Source organism: Anas platyrhynchos, chromosome 1, assembly GCF_047663525.1.
Source record: "Anas platyrhynchos isolate ZD024472 breed Pekin duck chromosome 1, IASCAAS_PekinDuck_T2T, whole genome shotgun sequence".
NCBI classification, from domain to species: Eukaryota; Metazoa; Chordata; class Aves; order Anseriformes; family Anatidae; genus Anas; species Anas platyrhynchos.
Window position 1 is genome coordinate 36,777,123 of NC_092587.1, and position 12,965 is coordinate 36,790,087.

Sequence of the window (12,965 nt, forward strand, 5' to 3'; positions counted from 1 at the left end):
AACCATGCTTCCCTTGGCCTGCTACAGCCGCTTGTGTCCAACATCAGTACATTCAAGTTCTTGAGCCAGGCACAAAGTAAAGGAGGGAAGGCCCAGGCACGGTGCCTCACCAGTCCATCACAAGTACAGTGAAAAAATGAGCTTGTAGTCCCTAATTAAGACAGGCCAAATTAAGGTTGTGTAGGCAACCTTCATTCTGGTGCCTTTTAAATTCTGAGCATGTCTTCAAAACTGCAAGTCTTTCATGTCGACTTCTGTATAACTGTCTGGTTTTCAAAGGAAAACTACAAAACCCTCTGAGAAAATTTGGCAGTGTCCAGATGCAGAGGTAATCACAAACACAGTTCCTAAATCAAGGAAAGGAGAAAGGTGGAGATGGGGGCTGAGTGGGCATAGACTCCTGCAGCCAGCTACAGCCTCACCCCTCCTGTGTCTGCACCTCTGAACATCTCCCAGCTCTGCTCTTTTCTGCTGAAAAACATTAAATGAATTTGCTTAATAACTTCTGCACATATGACGATGATTATAAAATTTGCCTTTTACAAATACTGCTACGGTAAGCAGGTGTTTATATACATGTTGATGATTAATTATAGCTGCTGAGGTGGCCTACTGAAAAATAAAAACAGCAATAATTCAATAACTGTTTATAAGATCACCAGCAAGGAGCTTAAATTGTTGTTTCCTTTTTAGCTCCACTAATTGAAGTTTTCTGTTGGAACCGATGGCCAGTATTAAAGCAAACACCTCAGTAGCTGCTTTTAGCTCTCTCTTTAATCTTACTTCATAAAACCTGATGTTTTATTCACTTCACAGTAACCAAGGGGGAACAAAATCTTATCACTTGATGTTCATGATGCAAATTGATGAGCCCATGGTTAAACACATGAACTTACACATATTATTTCAGGAAGTAAGAAGCTACACGTCTGTTGAAGTCTCTCTAAATTTCATTGTTTGAACCCAAAATATCAGATATTCCAGACACACTAAAATATAAAGGCTGCCCAATTCTAAAACACTGGAGGTGCAGTCTCATAGCAGCCACCACTAGAAGAGGAGGAAGACCCATAAAGTATACATTTCTTGAGCAGGGATGGTCAAGATCTTTAATAAATAAGAAAGGATAGGACCTGAAAGTAAAAGAAAAGTAGTACAGAAATTCTGCACTTGTAGCTGCTAGCAGGGAGAAGAGTTTACACTTCGTGCAAAGAATTACATAACTCATGGCTCATGATTTCAGTGACTTAAAGTAAAATAAGCAAGTTTTGCTCAAGTAACTCTAAAGCAACGCTTTACCATCTGTGCTCCGCACTGCCCCAGGAGCCTAAGGGCCACTTGTAGGAGAGCCACAAAGGGTAATTTAAAAAAGTAGTCCTACTGCTACCAAACTTAAACCAGCTGTTTCACCACTGCTTTACCAAAAAAAAAATGTAAAATCTGTATCGCCTGTTTCATGGTTAACAAACATTTCACCAAAGCCAGCACTTGTGCACAAATCTGCCTGGCTGGAGCAAATGCACTGCACTGGTGCTGCAGGGCAGCAGAGGCTTGGGTGTCCCCCAACAGACCCTGCAACTGGCGGCTGCACAAGTGAAGAAAACAATTTAATTCTCTTTGAATTTATGTAAACAATACAAGGCAGCTAAAGCTACTATCCAAATAGCTTGAGTATACAAACACGAGCCCCATCCCAAGAGCTACAAACTCTTATAACTAATGCGAAACAGGAAATGAGTAAAATAAGATTTAATTTATGCATATTTCTTAAAGGCTTGGAAGACCTGAATTAATTCAAGGGATGCTCAAGAGCTGTTATCATTTTCCTTTTTATAACCCATTCTTATTAATTCCCTAACCATAAAGTGAGAATAATATTCTTCTCTACTTCTTGTTTTTTTTCTAGGAAAGTTACATTCACTAATGACCATGACAAACAAGACGGCAAATAGAAGTGGTCACCTCCAAAACACACACAGAGTTCATCAGAAGCCAAATGACCCTTTGCAAGATGTTGGCTGTCATGAAATACACAAAACTGCGTTTGATGCAATGGCCACCTGTTTAAGAATGCAGAATTTAATATACATGAAAATTAAAAAGCAACAGAAACAGCAGGAGGGTGCAACACCTTTACCTGAAGAGTGCCTGTATTTTAACTAATTAAAAATTTTACAATTGGCAGCTGCACAGATGAGGTTTCAGCCTGCAAGTGGATGCAGAGAGAACAGTTCAATACCTTGCTACCTCTTTTGATTCATTCACAGATCTCTGAACAGGACAGTTGGTACTGTCTGCCCTAGCAGTAAAGCTCAAATAGAGTCATCTCCTTCATCACTGCACAGGGCTTGCGAACTGACAACAGGACCAGAGCAAAAGTCTCTGTGGATACAGGCATCCCTTCCCATCCCACCTAAACTGGTGGTGCTGGGGCTACTCAGGCCGCAGGAAAAACGTGACATATGGAAAAGAGACAGAAATATTGATGAACTATGATCCATTAATACAAATCTCCAGGGTTCAACAATCATGAAACAGTCATTAAGTGCAAGGAAATAAGAAGCTTTAATAATTTTTAGTTATTTTCTTAAAGATTATTTTTGTTGTGGTTTCAAGGCATGCCATATACTCTGCTCACTCAGGTTATCAAGCTTTTTTTTTTTTTGTATAGCCTGCAACAAATGGATTTATTACCTTTAGTCTCATGAAAGCTGAGATTTTACTGTACTGCCATGACAAGATCTGGGATGGAAGGAGCAGCAGCCCAGAAGCATACCTGGGTACCACAAGACATCCAATTGTATGGCAGACCAGCAGCACACAGTTTGCGAGATGAAAAGCAGTTGTCATCCTGCATTCCTCACCCTTCAGATCAATTACCATCTATGCAACCTGAGATAGAAATATTCAGTGCCCTTGTCACCACACTACTCATAAAACCATCAACTCTTTTACAACCCCTATCAAATCTACGAGAGTAGAGCAAACAAGATCTATTTGTGCCACTTTACAAAATGGAGAAAATCTTGACAAGTATGAATGTTGTTGGCCACAGCATCAAGAAGCCAGAGGTGTATTACTTCCCTTGCTGTTTTGTCTTCAGTATCAGGCCTCTTCTATCAGTATTCAACACAGTTTTGAAGCAACTTAGGTTATGAAATGCAAAGCTATTTGTTAGGAAGATTTTGGCAGCTGTGGGAGTTTCCGCACCATAACACTGAGTCATGCTGGAGAATAATGCACAATCTGAGCAAGTGGTGCTTTTCTGCTGACATAATCACAACCAGGGTATCATACATTCAACATCCATTTTAACTAATTGTTCTTGATTTCAGTCAACAAAGAGGACATCTTCAATTCTGAGTTATATGAAACTTTCAGTTTTCCTTTCCACCTGATTTGCTAGGCTAGGAGTTGGGGGACACAAAGGAAGTCAAATACCTTACCCTCACTTTCCAGTGAAGACACAGGGACAGAGATGGGACAACTAATGGAAAGTGGAAAAATTATCACATACATTTTGGAGGCAAATTCAAAGAAAAAAAAGTGAGGAATCAGATGGTTCTCACAGAAGAAATGTGGAAGAATTAATACAAGGCATCACAGCTCTAACAATAAATTTTAAAAGATTTTTTAAAAATCTATCACATCTGATAGCATATCAACTAGATAAAAGTGAGCTAAGTATTTACTGATTTGAGAAAACAGCTGTATTGGTCTAACCTTGGTATACTTCAAAACACACTGAAGAAAAAAAAAATAAAACCATTAATTGCAAAAAAAGGGGTGAGAGAAAAAATACTACATGACCAAAGATACCCTACGGCAGACTACTTCCTCTGATATATAAGTACTCTTGTGAAATGACATGGACAAGACCTTGACAAAGGTTAGAATAAAATTATTTGCTTTACTGTGGGTGACTACATGGAACATTTTAAGGGGCAGAGCTAAAAGAAAAAAAAAAAAAAAAAAGAAAAAAAACCCTTTTGGGTTAGTGGGAGTTTACTAGTAGAATTTTTTGCACATTGTTTTTTTGGGGTCATTCTTTAGTATCTTCATGGGACCAAGACAGAAAATAAAACCTTTATGCCAATGGAATATGCTGCTGACATCATGCTGGGAAGAATAACAGAAGAGAAACAGGTGAAAACTGAGTATCTTTCAGGAAGAAATGGATGACAGAAACCAGAAGCAACATAAATGAGACAAAAATTCCCAGCACGTGTTCAAAATAACACACCCTGGAACCACCCAAGCAGATTGTGTCAACCATACTTTATATCACCTGTGAGCCTCCAAAATCCATTTCCATTCCACTGGAACAAAACCAAAACCTTTCAAACATTTTGCAAAATAAAGACTTAACATGGCAATCAGCCTGGAGTGGGGAAGGAGGGCTCGTGTTTGTTTTGGTCAGAGATGACCAGGCTGGCTCCAAAAACACCTTCCTGCTTAAGACCAGGCTGCAACTCGAAGGTGCTGGCACAGCATCCTGCCTTCAGTGAAAGGACATATGTCATCTTGGGAAATGGGCCAGGCAGCTCTGCCACACAACAGTCCCGCTGTTTGCTATCAGTCCTGGAAACAGTCTAACAGGGGCCTGGTTCACCCAAAGCCTCATTAAAAGGAACAGGTTAAATGGTAGTGCCATAATGCCACACGAGATAAATATAACACTTTTTAAAGCACTTTCTGTGATAGCACCAACTTATCCGAGTAGCTTCGGCAGCAGTTTTTGGTGCCCATTATGTTCACTGTGCAAAGTCCCAGCGAAAGGAGTATGACACCTGCACTACTAATGTCAATAAGTGTTTGTGTATCGAGATTAGTATTTTAGTTATTCCAGCACTACATAGCACAGTACGAGGCTCTCAGGAAAGAGAAGAGAGCTGATGTTGTGTGTCAAAGCAAGGCTATCCACTTAATGAATGAATGAAATGCCCAAGCGAAAAGATATCTGACTCAAGAGCTGGGGTCTCTTCTACTTAGGGAGTTTTAGGTATTACTGCACCTTTCTTGCCTCCTCCCCAGTATTATTGTGATTTTGGTCCTCTGTGGCAAAGCTTCAGAGAATTAAAGAGAGTATACTTAACGAGAGGAGCTACAGTACCCAGGCACAACTGTGCTGAGGACAAACTAATGTCACCTTTTTCCTGTGATTCCCAGAGGCCTGTTCTATTTATAACTTTGTTTTGTTTCCGTTTGATCCTTTGGTTATTCTAATGTACTTTCTGCATTTTACATTAATTCAGTCTCCCTACAACACCCTAAGCAATACTACGCATAGGGGGATGAGAGGATAACAGGCCCATAAAGCAATTGGCTCAGACAATCTGCAAGTGCACTGGCTAATTGGATACACAGCTCATAAAAGACGACCCTTCAGGAGGGATGGATGACAATGCAGAGAGAGGAAACAAAATCTGAAAAAGCTCCTACCCTGTGCACTTGAATGAACAACAGGTCTTTGACTTCATTAGGTCTGATATCCTGAGAATCATACCGAGAAATACCACCCTATTCTGAAGCACACATCCTTCTAAGCATATGAGTACAGAAGGAAGGGCTAGTAAAAGCTCTGCAATTACTCTAAATTTGCACTGTAAACAGCATAACACCAGACCATAATTAAATTCCGAATGAAACATTTCATTGTCTCCATTACGTGAAATGTCTCCAATTTCAAGGGAGCATTATAGCAGCTCTGGCAGCCTCTTTGCCCATTTTGTGTGCTGGTTTCAGCAGCCACCACGCCTATCCGACCAAAACAGCGATGCACGCAGCGTGGGGAAGGAGCGGACAAAAGGACCTCTGAGGAGCGATTGTGTTCAATGTGGTGCCTCTGTACGGGCTCCCAGCTCCCCGGTGGGTGATGAACAAACACATCTCCACGGCCCGAGTCTCCTGTGACGTGCTCTGTGTAAGTAACTGGGAGAAGTTGCTAACTCCTCGTGAATCCAACTCTGCAGGACCAAGCACTGTGTTGACTGTTCAATCTGGTTTTTCTGAGCACTAATATAACAACGCTCCAAAACCTGACACACATTCATCCAGTCGAAAATACCTCTGACCTCCCCAGGCTGAGGGGTGTAATATCCTTTTCTTCCAAAGTAGAATAAAATGAAAAACCTATTAGACATCTGGCTCAATCTTAGTTCCTTACATTAAGTCAAGAGTAATGATTTAATAATCAACATTAAAGAAATCCTTACTACACATGACAGTTTTTGGAGGGGTTTTGCTTTCTTATTTAAAAGACCTTCAACAATAACAATCAGCTAGGGAAATACTTTGATATCCTGCTTTGACACATTCATTTGATTTGCATATTAAAGCAAAAAAAAAGTCACGTGCTTTCATTAACTTATATAATTTTCATGTTTTTCAGTGCTAAGCAGATTTTAAATTTTTCGTTCTTATGTATTTTATGCAATGTTACCTGTTATGACTGCAGTGGCCCCTGAAAATAGGTCTTTTCTTATAAGAACTCAGTCTTAACAACATAAAGATTATCAGCATAGTAAATTTTCTTAAAAATGGAAGGAAATAAAGAGTATAAGGAAGAAACCCTGTAAACAATCAATCACACTACATTAGTTTACTTTTAGAGATAGGTAAGCAAAGAAAACCAAGAGGAAAATCCCTTGCCTTCAGTATTTTCCACAGAACAGCAGAACTCTTGATGTAAAGCAGTCACATTCATTATTTTGTCTCAAAACAAACGTGAGGTTCTTATGATTTATTTCCAGAAAATGGACATGAAACCAGATGACACAAAAAGGATGTGACAGCTACTCCTAGAGTACATTTTTTAAAAAAGTGCAGCAAACTTCAGCTGCTCAACAAAAGGCAGGGCTTCACTACAAAGCTCCCAGATCACTGGCCAGAAGAGCAGAACCCTTTTAGAAAGATCATTTCTGTGCCTGGCTGGCTCTGCTGTCAGCACCTTGCACCGGCAGAGCTGCACACTGGGCAGTGTCCCACACCCCCTGGTGTCCCCGCGGGCAGTTTTGGGCATTCCCCTTCCTCTGGCTGAAGCGGATGGCAAGGTGTGAGCTCCAAAGCCTGGCAGGTGATGGCTCAGACCCGAACGGGCACGTTTTGGGAAGGGACTTGGCAGCAGGCGGTGTATTTTGGTTCGCAGCGAGCTGCTGCAGCCACGTGACTGCAACCCCACAAAACCCACTCCTCAATGCCTCCTAAGTAAGCCTGGACCCGCTGCAACAAAGGAGCCCACTTGAGTTACTTTCTGCTGAAAAGCCTGGGTCACAGCACAGGCTCAGAGGGCTGACTCTCGCTCAGCAACCCGCATTAATCATCAACTTGAACCAGTGATGAGTGATCGCTGCCTTTCTATTGCTTTAAAAATATCCACGGTACAAAGGCATCCTACAAGGGTGACCACCGGCGGATCAGTTTCCAAAACAAAAGTGTTTTAACAAAAGCTTTCCAGCAGTCAGCCTCAATTAACTGCACCTGAAATATTAAGCAGGTTTAGAGACCCTGCTTACTTTGGGAGCTGCTGTGCCACTTCAGCTGTTTTGCATTGTTCATCAGCAGTCACAGGCAGATAAATCTATAACAGGAAGCCAATGCCTTAATACTCGCACAAGGCTCAGATTCCACCAAATGGGGAATATTGTTTGGGCTTTTTGCATTTAGTTGTTCCCCCTCCCCCCTTTTTTTTTTAATCTTAACAACATAGCATTTATCACAGCTAAAGGAAAAAGAGGTTAGGCAAAGCACTTACTTCGAAAATGCTCTGAGGCATAATAATAGACATCCTCGTAACCCTCGTGGTAATCCTCCTCTGGCCGGTACTTTTTGCCTTTTCTTCTTCTCGACCTCCTTATCTGCTTGACGAAGCCCAAGAAGCGCTCCATCTCCTCAGCGGCGCCCACCAGCAGCCCCCTTCGCCCTCTGCCTCACAGAGAGCTGCCCGAGCATGAATTAACAGCAAGCACTCAAGGAAAGCTGCAACCTCCAACCATCTGCTCTGGTACCATTAAAAAACCCTTACCTCAGCTAGGACTAGAAAGCATATTGTTTTCCTTTTTTTTTTTTTTACAATAAAAAAGGGAGGGGGGGGGGAGGAGGAACACTTAATCAAAGCTACCGACTGGAATATTTCAGCATGAAAATAGGTGAGGGAGGGAAAAAATGAAGGGGAAGGAGAAAGTCGGGGTTCCGGGGTTCCGAGCAGTTTTTAAGCAGAACAAAGTTGGAAAGCTGTGCCTGGCAGCCAGAGGCAGCCCAGCACCGGCAGCTTGCTGCCCTCTGTCTCCATCATTTGAAGAGGGGCTGGGAGGCGGGGAGAGATGTTAGTCAATGGACTGAACCACGTCTCCAGGCAAGGCAGGTTTTCATCCGCCAGTTAAATCCCTCCTCGGATTTCCACCCGCACGGGCTCGGGACCCCGTTTGATTTCATCTGTCCTATGACGGGAAAGAGGCCGGCCCGTTTCTGGCATCAGGCACATCGGGTGGATAAATAGCGGAGTGGTTTAATCCATACACACAGCCCACTGCCGGCAAGCGTGTGCTCAACGTGTTAATTGGAGCAGCAGGGAGAAAGCTCGGCAGCTGTTAAAAAATGACACATATACCCACTGGGCATTAGGGTATTCTAATCACTGCTAGATCTAAACATTAAAATGCGCTTCGCAGACAGGTTTCTTATAAAGCTGGCCGGGCTTTATGGCAATAGGCAAACAAAGGGAGCCACATCATGAGCACACTGTGCCACACTCATTTAAAATCCTAGCAGAGTTTTAAAACTTTAAAATTAAGGTATGGCAAACTGTGCTTTGCACAGGAGGAGACCAGAAAAAAGCCTGATGAGGCACTCGCTCTTTTTTCCTGCTGCACGTCCCAATTCCACAGCATTCCCTGAGATAAGGCAGGAATTTCATGCGTGCACCTGATATCATTTCCTTCCCACTCAAAAACAAAGGCAGAGCCTGCTCAAATCTCATCACTGTGCCATCTACCATAGTTTGTCTTGTAAGCCAAGCAAAGTCTCCAGTCCAGCAGGACATCTCCTGGTCACCAGCACAAGCCTGGGATCCATCAGTCACCTTGGTCAATCCATCCTCACCTGCACCCGTGCTGGCAGGAGGTGCAACACAGCTCCTGTGAGCACGAGGGCATCAGACAGTCCTCCTGTGAAACCCATTTTACAGGATCATCACCTGGAAAATGAGCAGCATGCAGAGGTGGGATGAGTCTCTGGTGATGCAGACCCTTCAGTGAGAATCGTCATTTCGCAAAGAGCACAGCAGAACTATTTTTTTAAAAGCTTTAAAAGAAGCGAAGCATAAGCCAGGACTGCGATTTATCATTGTTGCAATAGAAGTAGACAGAGATTGATCAGAATTTAGTTGGGATTTTCTGGTTTTGAAGCACGTGAAAGTTATCAGCAGAGGCAAGCTAGATCTGCTGTCTGGGGGTCCTAAAACAAACACACACTGAAGAAGTTGGAGCTCTTTTGGGTCTGTTCCAGGTTACCAGGTATTTTAAAACAGTATAGTCAGGAAGACCCATTTTAGCCAGAAAAAATAACCAAGCAATGAAAGCACCTACCAAGCTCCCCGTGCGAGTATGCACTAATCCTCCCTGACCTCACCAGCCCCTGTTTTTCCCCTATGGAAATGCCACCGCTGTTGCCAGTTGATGAACACCCTGAGGTCCAGAATTATTTTTAGTATAACTTCTGCAAGGAAGCTACATTTTAGTACATGCCTATTTTTGTCATACAGCTTTCAACTTTGGAAAAGTAAAGAACTTGCAGAAATATTACCAAAAATAATAAAAAAGTAATAAAACTTTTTATGTGGATCTTTAAGAGCAGATTACTGTATGTTCTGAAGGTTTCAAGTCACGTGTCTTCTCTGCGCTCTGCCACCAACCAGCAAAAACATTAAATTAGTATCATGAAACATGAAAACCAAACAAAGACTTAGCCTACAGCAGAGACAGAAATCTCTCTTTGCAGAGATGGAAATGTTGTTTTGATGCTGTATTTGCTCCTGCAGAGTGCTCTCCCTGACAGCTGTGCAAAAAGTTATTTGTAGGTGTCAGAAACATTCAGCTATAAGAGAAGTCTTGCAGACATCCCTGTTTCCTAAAGTTAAATTATAAATTCAATTCAAAGCGGTACAGCTACTTTTCACAAGGGAGAAGAAGGTAAAACTTTCTTCCTTTTAAACCTCCCCGTAAATGAGAGCAGATAAATAAAATGATGCAAACACTTGGCTATCACCAAGTGCATCCACCTGTGCATGGTACCACGGTGGTCGAACAACACGCTGCTGCACGAGCAGCTTCTGCAGGAGCTACAGGCTCCCGTCCTCAGTATGTCCCAAGAGACTCTGTTCTTTCTGTCATAAGAAAACCACACAGACAGTCCCAAAGGCAGTAGCTGCCACCCCATTATATGTAGGCATGGTGTAGGGCACCAGCCAGCTCCTGGGCTGAGAACAGCGGCTCGCACCCTGCAGCTCTGCCCATCCACTGCCACTCTGCAGAGGTCAGGCTCCCTCTGCCATGCCCAAGGGGCAGAAGCAGGTGTTGCCCATGGCTTCTAACCCGTGAGCTGTATTACCAGCACATAATTTATACACCCGCTTCCTTTTGTCTGACTGCAACCAGCAGAGACAAACGATGCCAGCATTTCGCTTTTTAAACCTAGAACAGCAGGAGCTTTTGATAGGATTTTCCCCTCCCTAAAACACTTTGCTGTTTAGGGCAATTTAAAAAGAAAGATGTACCTTAACTGAATGCAATGGTATTGCAGATCAATACCAGTCAAAATATTGTTTTACTACCGAGATTACTGAAAACTTATGTTTCATAAGCATTACATACTGCCTCGACTGCTTTGTTAAGAACACTGGAGACATTCATTAGCTACTCCTCATGTCATACCTGTAAATATTTTATCATAGTCCTACTTTCAGATGTATAAGCAGAGAATTCAGTTTCACAAACACAGTTCACTGTAGTTAAAAAAAAAAAAAAAAAAAAAAGAAAGCTAAAGAAAAGCTAAGGATTGCTCTCCCCATTGCTCAGGATTCACACAGTTCATTCCTTCACGGCCACCTTGCAACTTCATACTTGAAAATGAATAAAAGAACAGAAACATACCAGATGCATACAACAGTTCAAAAAGGCATCTTGATTTTGTGGGTGGAGTAGAGAAAGAATATATTGGATTTAGAATTTTTTAAATGCAAAACATCAGAGATGACAGTGAGTTTCATCCCTTAATGACAAAGAGAATAAGATAATGATGCCCAGAGAGCATAAGATTAGGTGTCAGCTGATATTCTGAAGCTCCCTCTGAACTAGAATTTGGGGATTCAATTTTCTGGTGGTACAACAGAAGTGCAATGTAAATATGTCTGAAGCTCTTTGGCTCATCATTCTCAGTGAATACAGCTACTCCAGTAAAAGAAAGTGCTTTATTGGTACTTCCAAGGTGGCTTTATTAGAAGAATCAAGGATTATCATGCTGTCTCCAGCATGATTTGCCTAGTAAGCATTTTGCCAAGTGACACCGTTTAGCTAATATTTACATTCACCATTCTCATAAGTAATTTGTTTAATTTGTATTACCAAGAAGCTCTGCCAAACTGGATCTGTCTCAGGTCACTGATCTACTGGAGAAGACTTCGCGGCAATAATAAAACAAATATACCATTAAGACACTGTCCCTTCCAAATACTTATGCTGAGGCATAAATGTTCTTGTAGCCATGGACAATGTCATCATTTAAGCACTGACTTTCCTTTGTGTCTACAGCATAGACTGAGTCTCTCATCTTCTAAAATATCCACATGTAACTTTTTACTTGCACACATACAGCTATCCAGTTATCTGGGTAAAATTTCACAGATGACACAACCATCGTCCACAGCACTTTTCCAACATTTGGGGAAAGCAATAGGAAGGAAAAATGTTTTGATATCCACGGATAAGCCACTAAGGTAGTAAATATTTAACAAGGATTTCCATTTGACTGGGCTTGCAAACATGGTGCTTTGAAACCAGAGCCTAAATATGAAGCTAGCCTCTCTAGAATTTAGTACCAGGAATACAAAACGGAACTGGCAGCAAATACTGACAGTATTAAGCAGGTATTTTACATCTCATTCATCATCATGTTTTGGTGTTTAAGAGAAACTATTTTAGGTAGAGGAACACTCCTGTCCCTGTCTCTACTTCTCTGGGCAGCCCCTGGGAGCTCTCTGCAGGGGGCATCCCTCTGGGATGCGTTCGCCCACGAGAGCACACAGAGGCAGCTGGAGAAACCCACCTGCTTCGGGTTACTCTCTTGGAAAATACATGGAATTATACACAGCACAAAACACAAAAATTAGGCTGGATACAACCAGTTTTTGGAGGCTGGCTGAGTATAGAAAGTGATTCTTTTCCCTCCTCCCTCAAACTGCTAACCATAAAGATACCACAAACTTCAAAAGGGAGGAACAGACCTTTTCTTCTCTAGATCTCTTTCAACTGAGAGATGTCTTTGATAATCTGCTGGAAACCAGCAAGAACAGACAAAGGAACTTCCCCAAACTACTCCCTTTATTCATCTTACTGTATCATCTTGCCTGACCTTCTAGTTTTCCAAGAGCAGCTGTTTGTTTACATGTCATAATTGCTCATGTTAAGGCTGCAATTTTCCACTCAAAAATCTGCCCTAAATATCTTGGTGTAAAATGTGAGCTGCTCGAGTTGAAAATCATCAAATGCCTGTGGTTTACAATCTATTAAGCGCTGTAAGAGCATAAGGTTCACATCTGTACAAGCAGTGCCATGTACAGTGGGCAAGGAGGAGCGAGCGGCCTACCACAGCTGCGATCCTGTAGCACCACCTGAAACCCCCGTATGAAACACGCTTCTGAGCACAAGTCTTGTGCCCCTCCTAAAGATGCTTGTGAAGACCACTGAAACCAT

General features: G+C 42.1%; 1 protein-coding gene across 20 annotated transcripts in view; it reads right to left on the bottom strand.

Moving 5' to 3' along the window:
• GRIP1 (glutamate receptor interacting protein 1) overlaps positions 1 to 12,965 on the bottom strand; it is a 317,628-nt gene that overhangs the window by 211,231 nt on the left and 93,432 nt on the right. For 5 of the 20 annotated variants that reach the window (XM_072034587.1, XM_038185242.2, XM_072034635.1 and 2 more), the window contains exon 1: positions 7,754 to 8,294. The exons of 1 other annotated variant lie outside the window; for it this stretch is intronic. In XM_072034587.1, the coding sequence (XP_071890688.1) occupies positions 7,754 to 7,886 (133 nt within the window). In that variant the 5' untranslated portion in view covers positions 7,887 to 8,294. Of the gene's footprint in view, positions 1 to 7,753; positions 8,303 to 12,965 lie in introns of those variants that run through there. 14 more of the 20 variants (XM_072034633.1, XM_072034629.1, XM_072034625.1 and 11 more) reach the window with 9 other exon arrangements.